Source organism: Buceros rhinoceros, unplaced genomic scaffold (assembly GCF_000710305.1).
Source record: "Buceros rhinoceros silvestris isolate BGI_N320 unplaced genomic scaffold, ASM71030v1 scaffold4197, whole genome shotgun sequence".
Taxonomy (NCBI): Eukaryota; Metazoa; Chordata; class Aves; order Bucerotiformes; family Bucerotidae; genus Buceros; species Buceros rhinoceros.
Genome location: NW_010421494.1, coordinates 45306 through 65181, shown reverse-complemented (window position 1 = coordinate 65181; position 19876 = coordinate 45306). Strand labels below are relative to the sequence as shown.

At 39.0% G+C, this 19876-nt stretch overlaps 1 protein-coding gene across 1 annotated transcript in view; it reads right to left on the bottom strand.

The window, feature by feature from the left end:
* The window catches only part of SEMA5A (sema domain, seven thrombospondin repeats (type 1 and type 1-like), transmembrane domain (TM) and short cytoplasmic domain, (semaphorin) 5A), a gene marked incomplete at its 5' end in the record, with an annotated part of 116660 nt that overhangs the window by 58474 nt on the left and 38310 nt on the right, over window positions 1-19876 (bottom strand). The window contains 3 exons of the mRNA XM_010139676.1: window positions 6098-6241; window positions 8818-8999; window positions 14208-14325. Coding sequence (XP_010137978.1) covers window positions 6098-6241; window positions 8818-8999; window positions 14208-14325 — 444 coding nt within the window. The remainder of the gene's footprint in view (window positions 1-6097; window positions 6242-8817; window positions 9000-14207; window positions 14326-19876) is intronic.

Here is a 19876-nt window from a genome sequence, read left to right as displayed (position 1 = left end):
GAAACTTGGATCTGTGAAACCACTGCCCTTTCCCCTAACCTAACTGCAATGGGGTCAGAAAGGAGAACAGCCTGGAGAAATGAGGGTTTTGTACACTGACCCTTCCCGTTTCCCCTTGCAGTGGATCCAAGTTCAGATGTCCTAATAAAGGAATTCTCATACTGGGTGAAGGGAGAACATCCTCTGTCCAGTACAGGGTTTTTTTTTTTTTAGTTTTTACTCCAGGCAATTCCAGTACAACTGGAATTATTAGTTTTGTTCCTATGAAGATCTCAGCCTTCAGTAAAACAGCAATTTATTTCAGGGTTGCCATGAAGCACTGCGTACCACAGTCTAACTGCAGGACAATTATAAATGTGTCTTTTTTACTCCACAGAGAGATATTTAATTTAAACACATTTTTTTTTTTTTAGTTTTTACTCCAGGCAATTCCAGTACAACTGGAATTATTAGTTTTGTTCCTATGAAGATCTCAGCCTTCAGTAAAACAGCAATTTATTTCAGGGTTGCCATGAAGCACTGCGTACCACAGTCTAACTGCAGGACAATTATAAATGTGTCTTTTTTACTCCACAGAGAGATATTTAATTTAAACACATAATTCTTAATTTTGAACTATTCGATACTAGCATGTACTTAAGAAAAACAAACTAACTTTCATCACTGTCTGGCCATTCCTATACAATATCCTGTTATGTGGCGGGTACGTGTGATTACCAGCTGGTTGGTGACTGACTGGGAAGCGCAGACTGTACTGAGGTTGATGGGAATGCTTGATTCCTTTAATTGAAGGCAGACTCATGACACACACACACATGCCTTCCTGGATTGAGATTGCTGAATCAACAGAAATCTCCACTCAGGAGACTCTGGAAGGTGGTGGGGCTGGGGCATGTCCTCCTAGGGGCTTCTTTGGGAGGAGGGAGCAGAGAAAGCAAAGAGGATGGGAGCCTATAATTCCCAGCAGACAAGACAGCCATGGCATTTGATCTACTCTGCTGAAGAGGACCGGGCTTGTTCACACTGCTAGGAAATGAGCAGAACTACACAGAGCAGGCACTGGACTCTCAGCAGCTCCTCCTCCTCAGGGAAACCAGCACAGAAGCTCTGAATATTTGCTGAGGATTGTGTACAAAAAAAAAAAAGTGACATTATGTACTGCTTCTGATCTCTCATCCACCCAAAATTTTCCAGAGCTTTCAAACATTTACTCCTCATCTGCAGCCAATTTATTTTTCTACTTCTGATCTGCCATGTTTTTTTTCTTTCTTTTTTTTTTTCCTGTGTAATAACAGGTAAATACGCTCACTAAAAGCAAGGGATTCTCATTCTAATGTCCCTCATTTCTGCAAAGATAGGAGGGAGACCAGTGGACTTAATGAGCCCATATCCACAGCATCTTCCACAGAAAGGAAAAACATTTTCACTCAATGAAAAAGTCAAGGGAAGGTACTATGGACTCTATAAACTAAAATGTAGTTTTCCAGCGGCTTTGGTGAGTATTTCTCATACAGGAAAACATAGAAATTTTTAAGCCCCCGAAGAATTCATCAGGATGTCTTCCATCTGGAGTCTTAACTACAAAATTATCTGATTAACAAATTTTGTTAGAATACTATTTTTACTCCCACTCCATATTCTATCTAAATGCACATCAGCTGCAATCTTGAACTGTTTCTACAAGGCAAATTTGCTTTGTAATATGAGTCCTTACTGGTCTCTCTCAACAGTTTTTCACCCCCCACATCCCTTTAGCAGCAGCACGTGCAAAAGTTTAACCTATCTGTAACACTTCAGATTGGTTAATACTGCCATTGATTTCAAGGGAATGACCATCAAACACAGAGCTACCTGTTACATTAGCCATGATAGTATCACGGCTTTCACCGGGTAAAACAAACATAACCTAGACATACATTTACCTCTTAACACATGAACAAATACTCTCAAACTGAACAGGCATTCACCTTTGCAGGTGAATTCACCCCATACGTTGACTTTTCTGTATCTGCTTTCTATGGAGTCATGCACTGGACTTTTACTGAAATCACTGTTTGATGAAAAGATGTTTCAAATTTTGGCACAATGTTGGCTAAGGAAACTGAATCCCATTATTTACGCTCCTGAACACGTGAAGGTGATGTGAATGTGCACTTTAGACAAATGAACACAATGTGTCAACCAACTAATTCTAGTTTTTACTAAGTTTACCCATATATTAATTTTACATATGAGCTGACCATTAAGAAAGTAAAATGTCGGGCTATTTATAAGCATTGATTAATCTAAATTATAAAATGTGAGAAGGTGTTTATTGGTTCTCTGGATACAAACCCAAGGTAAACGTTTCTTAGGAGTTACTGCGTGTGTTGGGTTTGTGTCTGGCAGGGTTTTGGTAGTGCAGGAGGGTGCTACTGGCATGTCTCCTGTAAGACACTTCACAAAGCTACGCCAGCTCCAAGTTGGACCCACCTCTGTTCAAGGTCAAGCCAATCAGTGCCTCTGCAATAACATATTTAAGAGGGAAACCTGTTAGGCAATATCCTTTGATTTTGGAATTTCTTTTGTTTTGGAAAGGAGTAGGATGAGTGAGAGAGAGAAAACCATGCAGACACCCAGGTCAGTGAGGAAGGAGGGGGTGAGGCACTCCAGAGCAGCCACTTTCCTTCGGTCCCTGGTGAGATGGCAAGCTGAGCCCTTGCAGCTCTCAGAGCTCAAAGGTGGAGAAAAATTCCCTCCGCAGCCTGTGGAGGACCCCATGCTGGAGCAGGGGACCAATCTCAAAGGAAGCCTTGACTCTGAGGGAGGTCTGTACTGGAGCAATCTGTCACCGAGGGGATCACAGCCTAAGAAAGAGGCCCGCATGAGCTGGATGGAGAAGTTAGTGGAGGACTGTCTCCTGTGGGAGGGATGCCATGCTACTGCAGGGAAGGACTGTAAGTTTTCCCTCTGGAGAGGAAAAAGCAGAAAAAAAAAACTTGGAAGGGAACAGGACTGACCACAACCCCCATTCCCCGTGTCACTGGTGGGAGGAAGCAGCAGAGCTGGGCCCGGGAAGGAGGGAGGGGTGGGGAGAAGGTCCATTTATTTAAGATTGGGTTGTATTTACTATTCCTGATTCAACTGGTGAATTGGTGGTGGGTTTGTTTTAATTAAACTGATTTTGTTTCCCCAAGTCAACTCTGTGTTTTGCCCATGACCATAGCTGGTGAGGGAGCCCTCCCTGTCCTTTACCTTGAACTTCAAGCCTTTTGTTGCATTTTCATCCCACTGGAGTGGGGTAGGAGTGAGCACACGGTGAGTGGTGCTTTGTTGCCAGCTGGGTGGGCTCAAACCATGACTCTGCATGTGGAATATATGCTCAGCCTGCCCAAATGTACTGGGTCCAATTCTCAAATGAACTGTTTCCACTTGGTGCAAATGTAACTCCAGTGGTGCTGGAGTGAAGCAGTGATTTAGGACTCCTTTAAATACTGGTACTCCATTGCCCTCCCATCTGAAAACTCTCTATAAGCTGTCAGGGCCCTGAGGGCACTTCTAAAGCCCTAATGGCCCAAATCAGCCTCACCTGGGACGTCTACTCATACCCATAGGCCAAGGAGCTGTATTTAAGCACTGCCAGGGACCTTAAATCCAGTCTGAGCTGTGCTTTGGTGGACCTTGTCCCTGGACCACCATGGAGCCCCTTGGTCTAGACCTCGATGCGTGGACTGGCTTCTGGCCTTAGCCCTGTTGCTACAGAACTGCCTGATGCCCACTGAACCTAATCCTAACCCTGGCCTGTGGCTCGGCTTCCTAGCTAGACCTGAGAGTTGCCGCATTGCTGTGATATCACCTGTGACCTAGGCTTTTGGTTGGATCTAGCCACAATCTCCAGGCTTGTACCACTCCCCTGCGGGGAATGGTGGGATGGGCTCTGGCTGGAGAGTTGCCCAGGAGTCTCTGCTTTTTATGGCTCTGAGAAGATTTATCCAAGTACTTGACACTGACAAAAGTCCTGGCAAATAACCAATGCCTCATTCCTCTAGCTGCTTTACAAATTACAGGACAAAACTTTTTAACATACCACACCTTCTGGAAATGAATTTTAAAAGTATTATTAATAAAAAACCCCAAACATACCAGCTTTAAAAGTATCAGCACACATCATGGATAACTTAAAATCAGAGTAGAGGCAGGAAGGTCAACTGTGAGCAAGGTAGTGAGTGAAAGGAAGGTGCAGGGCTGGTGAGAATGAAGGGTGTTTCCAGGAGACAGGAAACAGTGACAGAGGAACTCTGAGGGAAAAAGGCATCCTGCAGCAAACTCACTGGCACGCACATTCCATATTGCTGCTCAGCTGGACGAAGAGGGAAAGGACAAGTAACCTGCAGGCTACAAAAGCAAAGCAACATAAGCCTGCTTTCTTTCAGAACTGTTGCATATCAAAATTCAGTCCTTTTAGGCTGATATTATTATAACTCTTTGCAAGTATCACTTTCTATTTTGTAACTACATTTTTAGTGCGCCCTTTGTCCTAATAGAGGACATTTTCTCCTATAAGTATGGAAGTATTTCTCATGGTTTTCTGTATTTCTCTGAAACTCCTTATTGGATTTTGTTCCATGTTAAACTAAAAATAAACAATGACTACTAACATTCGTAGTCCATCACCAAAATGTCTACCTCAACTAAACTTATCTTTTACATTCAGTCTCATTGTATCCTGCCCTGGACTGACCTCTCAGTTCAAGAAAATCAATAAGTGCAATTCTTGCTGGGACAGAACTATGTAACAGCAGATACAATCTGCATTTGGTGGTGACGACTTTTGGGTTGTGCGGCCTATTTTCAGAAAGCAATTTAGAAAATAACAAAACACTCTCCTCTGCTATGAAATGGTAAATATTCATGACTGAAACAGCAAGAACTGTTCACATGTTCTATGATACTGATCCTTTATATTTAGAAAGAGCAGGTCCTTGATGATCTGTTAATACATAAATGTGTGACGCAACCTCCCTTCAGTGGAATCTCTTCATCTGAAGAAATGCCAGATTTGGTGTTCAGTTAAATCCCTCACTGAAACTCATCACACAGGTAACTGCATCTAGTTTTCATCCAACATATATAGGATATATATGACAAATAGGGTACTGAATCATCCATACAGAAACACTGAAGTGAGCTGCAAGTGTATACCGAGAGGAAACATAACCACATACGTCTCTTGGAATGGATGACTACAGTACTCCACATTCTCCAAATTCTTATACCAACACTAGTCTTCTGCTATCTGGCTTTTTGGCATGCCTCAGGAAACAACATAATGCATATAAGAGTTGCATTTTATCTGAAGATATTCTAGTTTGATTTAAAATTCTTGTTGAATCCTGTTAAAATTCCTAACACAAAAATTACAAATGAGAGACATCAGGATGTATGTAAATAGAATCAGAGACCTGAACATTGCATTCTGAGCTAGTGACAAAACATTCAGACTAGTGCCAAGGCAGTACATTGTGAAATAAAAATATGAACTGACTTGATCTGCTCGGGGGTTAATACATATACAAACAATTATAAAAACTCTTGAAACCTTACTAAAAGATATTTGAGTTCAAGGTGTACTATATTTATTGAATATAAAACAAAGCCCTTGAAACTTCCTTTCATGTTATATAGATGCTTAATTCACTTACATGAGAAAAAAGTTAACTCACAGCATCAGTAACATAGTGCTGTGACCTTACTACATTTTGCTCTGAATTCGAGGTCTTGAGGCGGGCAGGTTACAATTCAAAAACACTCCAATCAATTTTCAAGGAGAATCAATTTTCAGGGGCTCAAGGGACAGCAGCACATTGCTTCAGCACAATTCTCTGGCACTGCCAGGAGCTCTCAGCTGGCTCAGGAGGGATGCAACTAATTGAAAGATGAAAGAACCGCTGCAGACCCACAGCCTTGCTAATGGGAATATTGCTACTGTGCAGCAGTGGAGTTAAAGAGAGTGAAAGGAAAGGGAAGAGAAAAAACAGGTAGGTAAAGGAGACAATGTCCCATGGAATACGGCTGAGCAGAAGAAATTAAAACAGACAGCAGAAAAAAGATAGCTCACCTCTCCTCACGATTCTGTCCCACACAGACACGTCCTCCATGTCGAGGGGTTGGATTGCTGCAGGAACGCTGACGAACTTGAAAGCCTATTCCACAAGTGGTGCTACAAGGTGACCAAGAAGTCCATGGTGTCCAGCCTCCATTTCTGGTAGAATAAAAAGCTCAGGCTCTGTCATCTGTTATACATAGCGAATGGCTGATTAGGTGTGACTGACAGCAGAATCTGGCCCATTAATATTTCTGTCATTGATACTGCATCGTGTTCCATTTCTTAAAGAACTAAAATAAAGATGCTCTGATCCTTCCATATTCCATGCTTTGTAATCAGCAACTGCTAAAATGATCCAATTACACAAGAAGTAAAGTACAAAGATATGAAGCTATTTAGTTGCTTTCAGTCACTTTATTTCAGGTAAACTTCATCTGCAAGCTCCTGTACCAATGTTCTGAAGATTACTTTTAATTACATATTGTTTCAGGTATTATGTATGGGTCTTTTTTTAAAGGAAGATTAAAATGTCAAGTTTTCTTGCTCTTCTGAAAAGAAAGCGATTAAAGGCTGAAGAAAAAGGATGTTCAGGTTATCACCTGCCACAACCATCTGAAAGGAGGTTGTAGAGAGGTGGGGGTCGGTCTCTTCTCCCAAGTAATAAGTGACAGGACAAGAAGAAATGGTCTCAAGTTGTGCCAGGGCACATTTAGGTTGGATGTTAGGAAAAATTCCTTCATGAAAAGGCTTGTGAAGCATTGGAACAGGCTGCCCAGGGAAATGGTGGAGTCCCCATCCCTGGAACTGTTTAAAAGACATGGTGCTTAGTGACACAGTTTAGTGGTGACTTGGCAGTGTCAGGGTAATACGACTGGACTCGATGATCTTAAAGGTCTTTTCCAATCTAAATGATTCTATGATTCAAAGGAAAAAGAGTAATAAGTAAGTGTCAAAATGCATTAGTTTGCAATTTTAACAGCATACTCTGATAAGGCACGAACACCTTATTTGTAGCGTAACAAAAAACTAACAGAATTAATGTACTATATCCTGCATTTGTGAACTTTTGGAAAGGAAAATCCTGTCCTCCCCAATATATGCTAGGAAACAATATACTAGACCAAACATCTCAAAAGGAATTTCATACCCTGTCCTAAGCAAAAAATGATGTACTTCAGCAGTTCCGAATACCTTTTGATGGCTAGCTTGCAGACTCTGTATTGGTAGAAGACAAACAGAAATCAAGAAAAATAAAACTAAACTGTAATGAGTTCTTGAGGTTTCATCATAAAAGCAAAAGTTAAAGTAGTGCCTTACTTGATTTTGAAATTGCTTTTTTTAAACAATGAAAACTAATTAAATCCACTATTAAAATTTACATAGGTTTATTCAAGTAATTAATCACAAATATTACCAATTTGAATTTAACTCATCTTGATGTCTTGTTATTATAAGTGATACAAGAGTTTGTAACACAGAAAAAAAGCTTTTGGGGAAAAAAAGTCAGCTATCACTGGCAACGCAGACCAAAAAAAAAGAAAAGATCTCTGTCAGTGCAATGTCTGACCCAAGTGGTAAAATGAACAAAAAATCCAGATATCCATAAATTTTAGGAATCAATGACTAACAATTTTAACAGAAGATGTTAAAACAGTAGTGTAATACTGCCAATGGTAGCACGTGAATCAAGCCCCAAGTCATGTTCCAAATCCTGTAACTGACAGCCAATAGCTGTTGTTTGAGTGTTCAGTAGCTCACAGCATGCTTATCTTTTCTACCGGTCTTGTGATCTGATGCTGAATACTATATTGCCACTGTTAATGTAATAACTTCCCTAAAATTTACTATTTGCACTCAAGAGCCTGCAGTTATCTTGTGCAGACGGATAATCAGTTTTATTCACTAACATGATGTGCTTCTGATGCTTTAAAAAAAAGAGACAAAAGCAGAATCACTGTAAATAAGCAGAATGTCCCAGTATGTTTCATCTTCCATTAAAGTATGTATAATATTTTAAACATGAACTCCTAATGCAGTTCAGAATATGCAGAATATGCAGCTCAGAATATGAGCCTCTTTGAAATGATCTGCTCTCACTGTTTTTTCTGGGAGTGGTAACGTGCCTGAGAAAGGCAAAAGAATGGCATATGACTGGTAATAGGTCCAGATGTCACGATACAACCAAAAGGTACAATGAAAACACTTTGCCCAAGGCAGAATACGGGAATACAACAGGGACAGGAAACCTCCAAAAAAGTAAAGAGTTCTGACTTCCAGAATAAAAAAAAAAAAAAAAAAAGGTTTATAACTTACAGCCCTGGGAAAAAGTATCATACTTTGGATATTACCTAACACTGACTCCAAAAAAAAAAAAAAAAAAAAAAAAAGGTTTATAACTTACAGCCCTGGGAAAAAGTATCATACTTTGGATATTACCTAACACTGATTTTTTTTTTTCTTTCTGAGCTTTTGTTAAAATTAGTTCAGGACAACAGTATTTGGGATACAGCATTTGAAACCATTATTGGCTATCTGGCTCATTCTCTCCCCCACAAAGTGTGAGTGATACTTTCGAATGCCTCATTTGGTGTGGCCATTGCTATGAGCTGTTTCATGCACTGAACCAGAGTGGTGGATTGCAGATGAGATTTCTATTGCAGATGAGGTTCTACTCTGATGAAGTTAAAAACTTTTAAACAATAAATGATACAACTTGAAATTGTTTTGTGTACCTGGAACAGTTGGCAATCTCCATGGTTGGTCCTTCACACAGCCAACCTCCGCACTGAGGAGCGGGACTGTCACATACACGTGTCCTGCAGAGGCAGGAGCCAACACTGGCACCATCAGTGTGGGTGCAAGGTTTCCACTGTGACCACGTTCCAAAATGCCCATCCACTGTCAGATTCCTAATCTAGAAACAATACAACAGAAATGCTTACCTGAGGCCTGACAATTCCTTCACACGACCTCTTAATTCTGTAGTACATGGAGGTACAGCCTTCAGCCACTAACAATAAAAAAATACCTCCACTGGAGAGGTACACCTTCCAGAAAGGAAGCTCCCATTATAATGTCAGTAGCTGTATAATTCCCACCACCTCCAACCTATGTGGGCCACTGGATGTCACCACTACAGCAATAACAATAATCACAATTAACCATCACCTTTCGCAACCATGCCTGCCTACAGTGATTCAATAACAGAAAGTACAGTTTCACTTTCTCAGTTATCTTCTGATGACGGTTTTACCTGGATCAAAGGGAAGAGGCAGAAGAGCACAACAGTCTGGGGTAACAAAACTGGGTGAATTAAACTCAAATCTCCATGATGAGTGTCTTTTTTTGACAACAGCTTTTTGAAGCACATATCACATAGCAGCATTTCATACAAGTGAAATGTGGTTTTAAATATGACTCTCTAAACATTAGCTGTAATTATATTTACAAATCCTAAAAACACCTCCAAAAGGCAGCACCTAACCCTGCATGATGAGACAGTTTGCTCCCAGCGAAGTCAATTCTCAACTCCTTTCTCTGGAAGGGTCAGATCTTGACTGGAATGTTTCTATCATGCACAAGTTAATTAGAAAACTTCACCGACCAAGTGGGGAAAAAAAGTGCTAATGGAGATTGCAGCTACCTCCATGCGTGGTGGAACTTCTGAAGACATGGGGAATTCAGCTCTCATATCAAAGATGGGCTTTGATGTTATTAATTCTTTTAGCAAGGTGTTAATCTTGATAAATCTGTGATCATAAATGGAAATGGTGGCCACTTTTTCACTTAAATGCTACAGAATTTGCCTTTTGATTGTCATATTTTACCTTTCAGTTAAAACCAAAGTGCTAACAAATGCAAGCTAAATAGCATTTAAAATCACTCTTAGATAAAAATAAATGCGTATCAGTGGTAGTCAAGCATATTTTATCAAATGTGTCATAATGTAATATTAACATTTGCTTATACATTAAAGTAGGACCTAAAATTGCAGATTGCCATGAATTATGCGAAATGGTCTCCCTTTGCTATTTTTAGCATTGTTTCATTTTAAAAGTGGTAGGGAAGTGCATATTCCACTAATAACTTGAAGATACAAGAGATTCGATTACAGCAGAAGACATGTTTCCATTGCCATGCTGGGTGCTGGCTGATTCTTTCCACTGTGTTACAGGTTCCGTAATTTCACTATTAATTACATTTTCTCATGATTTGTATTTTACAGATACAGCTTCTCCACACAACAGCTATGCGTATATTCTGCCAGCTAGAACTGACATAACCCTAATTCATCATTTCAAAATTCTGCTGACAGCTGTTCACTGAAAAGAACTCACCAATTTTTGCTCGGGCAGAGTCTACACTGTTGTTTTTCATAAGACAACAGGGAATGCTTACTTCTCCGTTACACTGCTGGTCTAACAAACAGGTAGGGCAAAAACTTGCAATGATACATCCCCAATCTAAATAATGTCAAAGATGTGAAAACGTCTTTACCGCTTTCTAGTTCTATGCCGCATCAAAGCGTCTTTATTGTTGCACCTACAATTACAAACAAAAGCTGCAGTCCTCTATGGTTACCATAATTTATATCAAGTGGCAGGGAAAGTATTCATAAAACCTAGCTGAAAGCTAGAGCTCAAAATGACATACTGATGGCACTGATTTTTCCCCCCTGCTCCTGTAAATATCCCAGTGCCGTCTCTGCTGCTCTCCATGACTCACCTGCTCTGCCTCTCTATGAGTATCTGCCTTTCACAAGTGATATCAAACAATTTCATCACAGGACTACAGGAAAACAAAAGGTACTGATGAGGGGCCTTTTTCAGCCCTCACCAGAAACTATGTGCATTAACCCTTCACCATCTGACACACCTCAAGGGGAAAATCACAATCCAGCAACATGGCTGTACGTTCCTACCACGGCTACACTCTGCTTTCCCCTTCTACTACCCTCTTTTTGTCACCCTTTCCTTTCTGCAGGTACCACTAGTCCCTTCTTCCCTCTTAATGTCCAATGTTTTTTGCTCGAGCCTCTCTGCACCCACCTTGTCTTCGAGGTTTGTGCCACTGCACTCTGAGTCAAGGTCACATCTTCAGTGACCCAGCCCTTAGACCTGTCATGAGCAATTTGGTTTGAGATCACTTTGCATAGAATTCAGAGGCTCTGTTTTTTTCTGAAGCTGCTAATGGATTCAGGTAAGATCCCATAGTACACTCCTTCCCTGTGTGCAGCTGTAAAAATTAAGCCATTTCATGTCACATAATTAGGTAAAAAGAAAAACAACCCTGCCAACTTTTTAAAAAAATTATTTTTACTTTCCTTGTAAAAGCTTGTTGATAATGTCAGGCAGCATGTTTTTAAGTAATGGATTGCAAGTGTTCTCACTGGAAAATATTTTGGCAAAACAATGAACCTTCATTACTACAAAAAAATACTGGACGAACATTTTTCCAACTGGAAAGAAGCTCAGAGTAGATATATGCACCATTCTTTACTATTTGTATTCATGTACAATTGGTGTAGTCATGCCAACTGAAACAATAACCTAAAATATCAACTTGAAAATTAAATCAAAGAGATTTGTCACAAGTGATCTTCAAAGTTCAGAGAGACCATAATGCAGATGCTCAGCTACCTCTCCTAGGCCCCTCCCTGCTGTAGCATGACATGCCAAAAACATTCAGACATATGAATAATTCCCCAGGAAATCATTTCTCATGTGCAACTGGTCGCACTTTTAATTTTGGGCTAAACTAGTATTTAAACAGGCCTCTCTCTAATCTGAGTTTAGAAGAAACTGGTCAAGCATTAATCTAACAAATTTTCTATAGTGTTAAAAGAGATCAGTGTAGTTTTACTGACAATTAAGATAGTGTAACCAATTGGAACCAAAAGAGGGAGAGTAGAAGGTTTCTAACATTCTGTTATGTTCTGCCTGCAGCATTATCTTTAATGCATATAGTGAATGTCAAGGCTGCACGCAGCTCAGTAGCCTACAGAATGAAATTCATTACATCTTGGCTTATATATCCTGTGAATATGACACATAAAAATGCTATTAAAACAAATATTCGAAAGTCTCGGTAAGCAAAATCGTAATCGATTGCAGTTTGCCAGAATACAGTGTTATTTTAACAGAAATTTTCTATGAAAGTTTTAGATTTGTTCAATAATGTGTTATTAATGTTAGAGTTCAGGGGTTTAAGACAGTAAAGTGGTAAATCCACACTTTTCAATTTAGACAGTTAATTCTAAAATTTTCATTATATTACACAATCTCAGCCTGCTCAACTCCAAAACTCCTTTGGAGTCTCGCTAAATCTTTTCATCTCTGCAATTGTCATATAATAGATACTAAATAATCGTTTTTCCAGCTGAATGGAAAATAATTGAATTCTGCTTTCTAAACCACTCCTTCCTCCCTCCTCCAGCCCCTCTTGGCCTCATGTTTCGTATCTATAAAAAAATTAAGGGCTAATGCCAGAATTCAAAGACTAAGCAGTAGGCACACTACTCACGCAAATATCAACCAACCAACCCATTCCAGTAATCCTTTCTAACACACCACCCCAACTAGGCCACCATAACCATATAACCACATTTAGCCTGCGCGACTTGGAAATGAGAATAGCCTACAGTGCATGGAGCTACTTGCCAATCAGGGAGGCAAGGACTGCATTAGTGACTGAATCCAGACTTTCTCTGTGAGACAATGGCTATGTCTGTATTAGCGAGTGGAACACGCATAAACTGCAAATCTGGAAAATGAAGCGGCTGGTGTTGAAGACCTGACACATACACCATATGTATTTTGTGGGCTTTACTTTGGACTCGCTCTGGCCGCGGATCAAATGCCTAGTAGTAGCTGGAGCACGTTTTTTATTTAATTTCATTTGAAGTAATGTAGCTTGTATGCTTCAAGACTGCTTTGTGATGTGAACCAAAGCATAGTAGACGGGAAAAATCAGAGTATTTGCCCCAAAGCTGCTCCTGACTTGAGCTAAAATGCTAATGCAGATGAATCCAATGCAACCTTTTTTATTAGGCCACTATGTGCAAGCATGGATGCGAAGGACAGAACAAGATACTGATTAAAAAAATCACTAATTAATGTCAAACAGACAGTCAGAACACAGGAGCTAGTTCTCAAAGCCCTCAAAATCAGTGTAGCCATCTGTATAGATGAGGCTGCTGTAACACATGTAGAGATCACAAGTGAAAGCTAGAACAACTTTATAATGATTTTGCGCATCCTGAGTTCACTAAACACAACCCGACTTAAGAGACAGGAGTGTCAGTAAGATGTTAAGAGGAACTTGTTAAACATGCAGAATATAACATGGATGTCATATGAAGATAAATTCATAGATGCATGAGCTCCAGTGGAGACATGTTCAAGAAGTCCTTATTAGCGAAGAAAGCAGAATGGAGTTGGAAAGGTTCCATCTTCCTGAGCAGGAGGCAAAGACAAAGTAGCATCAATCTCCAAAGAAAAGAGCTTGGCAGCACTAGGAAGATCCTTCCTCTTTTTGTGCTCTTTGGAGTGAGGGAAAAGGATATTAGAACAACGCTGGAACCACATTAAAAAGGAGATAGATATATATATATATATACACACTTTGGGTATTTTATTATTTATTAAATTTACTCAAGTTATTTTTTAAAAGAGAAGTGTTAAGTCACTGGAAATATTAACACTAAGTTTATTATAATTATGATTCCTGTCATTTATGTGGTTAGACTTAACTCACAAAATTCACCCTTCCAATTCACAGACTTTGCAAGATGCTATATGGACTTTTACATTAGCAAAAAATATACTAAAAGGGAAGATTATTCCACTAGTGATTACATTTTGTCAAAGTACAAAATAGAGAATAATTCTGCAGAGAAAAATTTGTCAGTATCTCTAATCTTGGTGAACATTTGCTTTCAAGGTGGGAACACAGGCATTATAGGTAAAAACCAACTACTCTGTGAAAGTACTATAAATCTGATGGGAAGGCTCGAGGACAATGGCATTAAATACAGTTTTCTGAGCTTGAAATACCTATGCCAGCTCATTTACATAAATTTCACATGGAATCAAAAGTTGTAAGAGATAAATGAATGACTTACCGGACACACAGTGATGCTTTGCTCCCATTGACTCATGCTCAGACTTTCTTCCAGGGTTGTGCATTTCTTCATCACCATGTCCCAGCCACAATAAGGGTCTTGGGATCCAATGCACGCACTGCGAATGAAAACCAGTCAGAAAACATGAACATTTATCTTCATCTGCACTAGTCAAAGATCTCTAAATAACTATGTGGTGTCTCTTCATATTTCATAGACTTAAAACAGATAGTGAAATTAATGCCTGTTGTGGCATGGCACAGATGAAATGACAAAACAGAAGAAAAATTAATACGAATGACTACACAAAGCTAGGATTTCTTTTTAGTGCATAGCTGAATTTCTGGCTGCATGCATGGTATGTTGTCAAGACTGATTATTGTGCTTAATTACTAGAGAAATACAGCAATTCATAAAAAGCATATGTTGTTTGCTCCAAGCAAAGAAGTTTTCAGGATTTACAGTTCTTACACTTTCCTTTGAGTTTTGGAATTACAGTTATCGCATTTGTCAGAAATCGGATTGCAATGTCTACTCTTTGAAAACTAATTAGAAATCCTTCTGATTTGCCTTCTGCACTTCTATAGAATCTCTGGACTTAAGTTCAAATGAGTGCTGGTGGCTGCCATCACACCTCTTACATATCACATAACACCCTGACATGCCCTCCTAGTAGCACATGAGGAGGAAAAAAGAAGGTTAGAGAGAAGGATAGTAGTCCAGCTTCCTACAGACTCTGAAAGACCGCAGTACAAAACTACAAATTCTTTTCTCTTTTTAATAGTAGCTTTGTCTTGCTACTGCTAGGTCAAGTATTAACAGAAATGCAATAGGTCTGGAGCTTCATAGATAAAGATACATAAGAAAGGAGGTGGAAGTACCATCATAGTGAAACATAATTGTTTTAACACTTGTAAAATTACCTATAAATTACACAAAAAAATAATCAATTTTAAAAAAATTGTCTAGATTATAAACAATGCTAGACTGATCATTCTTGTTCAACTGAAATCCATGGCCATTATCATTCAATCTTTAATTGTCTCTTCACATCACATTTGCCCAGTGAAAGGCCACAAAGATGATTAAGAGACTGGAGCATCTCTCCTACAAGGAGATGTTAAGGGATCTGGGACTGTTCAGCCTGGAGAAGACAATACTCAGAGGGGATCTCATCGGTATGTACAAATACTTGAATGGAGAGTGAAAATAAGTGTCTTTTCAGTGGTGCCCAGTGACAGGACTAAAGGTAGTAGGCACAAACTGAAACACAGGACGTTCCCTCTGAACATCAGGAAACACTTTTTTACTGTGAAGGTGATTGACCACTAACACAGGCTGCCCAGAGAAGTTCTGGAGTCTCCTTCCTTGGAGATACTCAAAAGCCACCTGGACATAGACCTGGGAAATTGGCTCTAGGTGACTGTGTTTGGGCAGGGGGTTGGACCAGGTGACCTCCAGAGGCCCCTGCCAACCTAAACCCTTCTGTGATTCTGTTGTCCCAAATCCTGTGTTTTATTCATGTTTTTATTTATCTCTGGCATTCCTCACGCAGCTCCATGCTCACATCAAACAAAATGCAGACTCACTAATTCCCTAGTACGCTATTCCACAATATCACAGAGGATTCTTACTGCTTATAAATTTCAAAAATTAGTTTGTACAGTACACTTGGCGATGCAGATTGCCAGTACTATGTGGGAAGACAGTTCCCATCTGCAAAATGGGCACAGAGTAAGAGACATAATAGCCAAAACTCCCTAGGTACCCCTAATTAGACTGCCAGTTCAAAGAGAAAGCTTTTGGTTTAGGGGATTCAGTGTTCAGAAGAGAGTTCCCACTGATGGCTCTTGCAGCTGTGAGCACTTAGCATTTTTGTAACTCAGGCTGCACATGTTTCCATTTAACTATCTAGAAAGTGAGGAGGAGAATTAATACAAATGATGTTAAATTTTAAGTGTCTTGGTCTTCCAGTGTTTTCAGGACAAGATGTTCAGTGTTCTCCTTCACAGTATCTCTGATAGAGCACGTATTTTATGAAAAAAAGAATACAAAACAAAATCAAAGGCTGACATAATGCATAGTTGGATGCACTAGCCATGCCATTTCCCAAAGGAGAATTGCTCACTTTGGTCAGTATTTTTGAATATAGTTATTATGTTTTAGACACTTTTTATTAAAAAATAAAACCATTTTAGAAGTCAGGATCCTTTCACTTCTCTATCCTTCTCTATCTTCTCTTCACTATCCTTTCACACTCCCTCTTTTCTGGGAGTAAGGTGATTCTTCTCCCACTCTGCTCTTAGACCCCATTTCCTCTTTTGCCGTTGTTGCCACATGACTTTCCACTCAGGCAAATCAAAATGCCTTGCACCTTTCATCACAAATCACCTAGAAGTTATAAATAGGGCACTAAAAGCATATTTCAACCATTCTCATAACTTTACGGTATCAGAATACATCCTAGTTTCATGGAAGAAATGAAGTTAAAAAAATGCTGTAAAGTCTTTGCACTGCTGGCACAAAGCTTGTTCCATCACTTTGTGGACACTGAACGTGGCTATTTCTGTCAGTGACCAGGTTTGGAGAGCACTGCAGCAAGATAAAATGAAGTGAATCTTTTCAGAATTTAGTTAAGAAGGTCCACTGAGCATATGAAAACTATGATTTTAAGAAATTAATAAATCAGCCAGCCTCTGCGGAATACTAACTGCAAAGATCTTCCTCCAAAAATAGGAGACATTATCAGTCGTCTTTAGTTTTTTTTTTTCTTTACACTACAATACATAAACTAACCCTGGAAACATATGGACTATTGTAAATAAAACAACAGGAAATTTTGTCTGAGAAGTATTCCTCACATGAAAAACTCTAGTTTTGGCTTTTTAAAAATTTTATAATGTTCTAATTGATTGTTCCAAATAGTGTTATATCTAAGTCTCATTTTGTAAAAATTTTAATTTCTGAAATCTTATATTCAGACATGAAAATCATACCACAGAAATATAGTCTGGCATCGTCACCCTCTTTCTGGCATTTCAGTTCACCATGCCAAATATATTCATGAAGTGAGGCAGGACCTGTCTTAAATAGCTGCCCTGTTCTCAGGTATTGGCACAATAGTCCTTTTCTATTCTCCTCCTTGCCTCAGAGGCCTCTCAGAGGCTTTTCTTATTTATTTATTTTAGATCATTTGCTTAGATCACCAATATCTCTGAAAAGGGGATATATTATCTTTTAAATGAAAAGAAGAAAAGAGGAAATATGTGGGTAAATTTTTACCCATATTTGCTTAATTATTTCAATTTTTAAAAACATTTTCTTTTCTTTGAGGGATAATTTAATATGTGAACAATGGCAGTGAATTATTTTGATCTGCTATGCCTAGATAAAAAAAAAAAGATACAGGAAACAAAATAAGTTTATGAATAGAAAATGAGGACAGAATAAAACTTCTAAGTACCAAAATATCAGAACTTCCATCTGGAATGTGAAATGTAAAGGGACTATTATTAACTCACAATTACATGTCCTGACTGTGCTCCAGCAATGAAAATTTAATATTGTTTTAACTCTTTTTTTAATGAACCTGTCTCCCAAGACACAACAGCAAGAAGGCCAGCTTCAGTGTGTACATGAAACAACAAAATAAATGGTATAAAATGGCTGTCAAACTCATGTAAGGAAGGAAAGTCGAAAATTAGATACCACTACAAATCTTTATCCCTCTTCCTCCAAACCTCTATCTAAATTAAAGGTGCTACTCTTGAAAAATTAGATAAATTTTAAAATTAGTATCAGGTCTTTCTGGTAAGAGGGTCCTTTCAGACAGCGTCACTGGAAGTAGCAGAGCTGATAATGTATTAGCCATCTTGTTTGTGGAAGTCTATGTTACATCTCAATTTCACCAGAGGTGAAAATGAATGTCTCATCTGTTACTCCCCATAGGTACCAGCCCACATCTCTTCACCATTTGTCCTGGCACTGCTAAAACTGGCAGTTTTGAGCAGGAAGGAAATTTAGGAATAAAAGTGAATTGGTTCATTCTAAGACTCTTGATGCCAGTTACCTTGTCGAGTCATCACTCTCTACAAAACCATTCAACAGTTTTTGGCTTCTACTGATTGATTCTAATTTTCCTCTATGTTGTCTTTTCACATTTTTTACCAAATGTAAATGATAGGTAGTTGAGAGTGTCTCCTGCAAGGCTTTCATTTGGCTGTGATGGTTTGGCATGCCTACTGTCATGCAACACTTAAACAATGGATTTTGACTGACTAGTAATAGAACGGTAAGTCACCTCACTCTAAAGCAAGCTAGAAACAGCAGATCATTTTCTTCAGCTATTTTATAATTATCACCAAGCAGGTTAGCAAAACTGCTGTGCTTCAGTTACATTTGAAATGATTTATTCAGACAGAAAATGAGGCAGAAATGAACACCATTCAAAGCAAAATAGATAAAAATCCCGATACAATTTTAGACTAAAAAGAATTCCTTATGTGTGCTTCAAAAAAAAAAATCCCTTAAGATTAAAATCTACATCGAGATACCATTGATTTCAAAGTGAGTTTTGGAACTCCTTTCAGGGAAAGAATACATTCCCATATCCATATCCACTGTAAATGCTGATCGGGTATTGTCTTGAGCTGTAACGTTTTATTCAGGGAATATACAAACATAAGAGACGTACCTTCTGAGGCCATTCAATTAAGTATTTTTCTGTCTTTACCCAAAGACAGCATTTTGAAGAACAGAGGCTATTTCAGTCTCCTGACCCTTTCGATTTTTTTTTTTATTGGGAGCCATGCCTACCTAGTTCCAATTACTGTCAACTGTGATCTGGACACTTTGTATACCAGGAACTGAACTGGGGTCACCACCTTATTTCACAGAAGCCAGATTTCTCTCTGCAAATTTGAACAGACAATGGAAGACAAAAGCCTGTCTCATGTTCCAAATGCACTGTGCTATCCATTTCTGAATGAATACATGAATCTGATATTAGACTTCTGTACAAAGGTACCTATCAGTGTTTTCATTACTACTGGTTTTGTAGATATATGCACATATACACACGTGTGTGCAATGAGGAACCAGGATCTAAAGATAGAGATGAATGGTGAATAAGAACATAAACTCTATGCACACCATTTATAAAGTCCTAGGAGCTCAAATATTTGGAAGCCTGTTTAGCCCTTGCCTGTTCCATTAAGGAGAATAAAATCCTTTAATCATCTCAGTCACTCTGTGTGGACAATTGTTGCTTCCTCTTACTTGAATTTCTGTAGGGCAATCAAAATCCTTCTAGGTACAATTCAATCTTGCAACAACCGCTGACACTATTAGCCTTAAAGATCCTTCCTTCAAATCCAGAATCAAGAACTTATACATAATTTGTTTAGTACAGTTGTTTATACTACAATTCTCTGAATATTGGTGGTTCCAAGTGGCTTGGAACAAATGCAAAAACAACTTTCAGAGCATGCTCTCTACCAGAGAATGAAGGCTTACTGTTCACTGTAAAGAAATAACATCTGGGGTCCCCATCCACATCAATCACCTGAGACAGCTTCCAGCCCTTCTGATTAGGAGGTAGAAGCCTGGAAATGCTGGGACCACCAGGTGCACCTAGGATTTTCAAAGCCCTTTTGACGGGCTGAAACTAG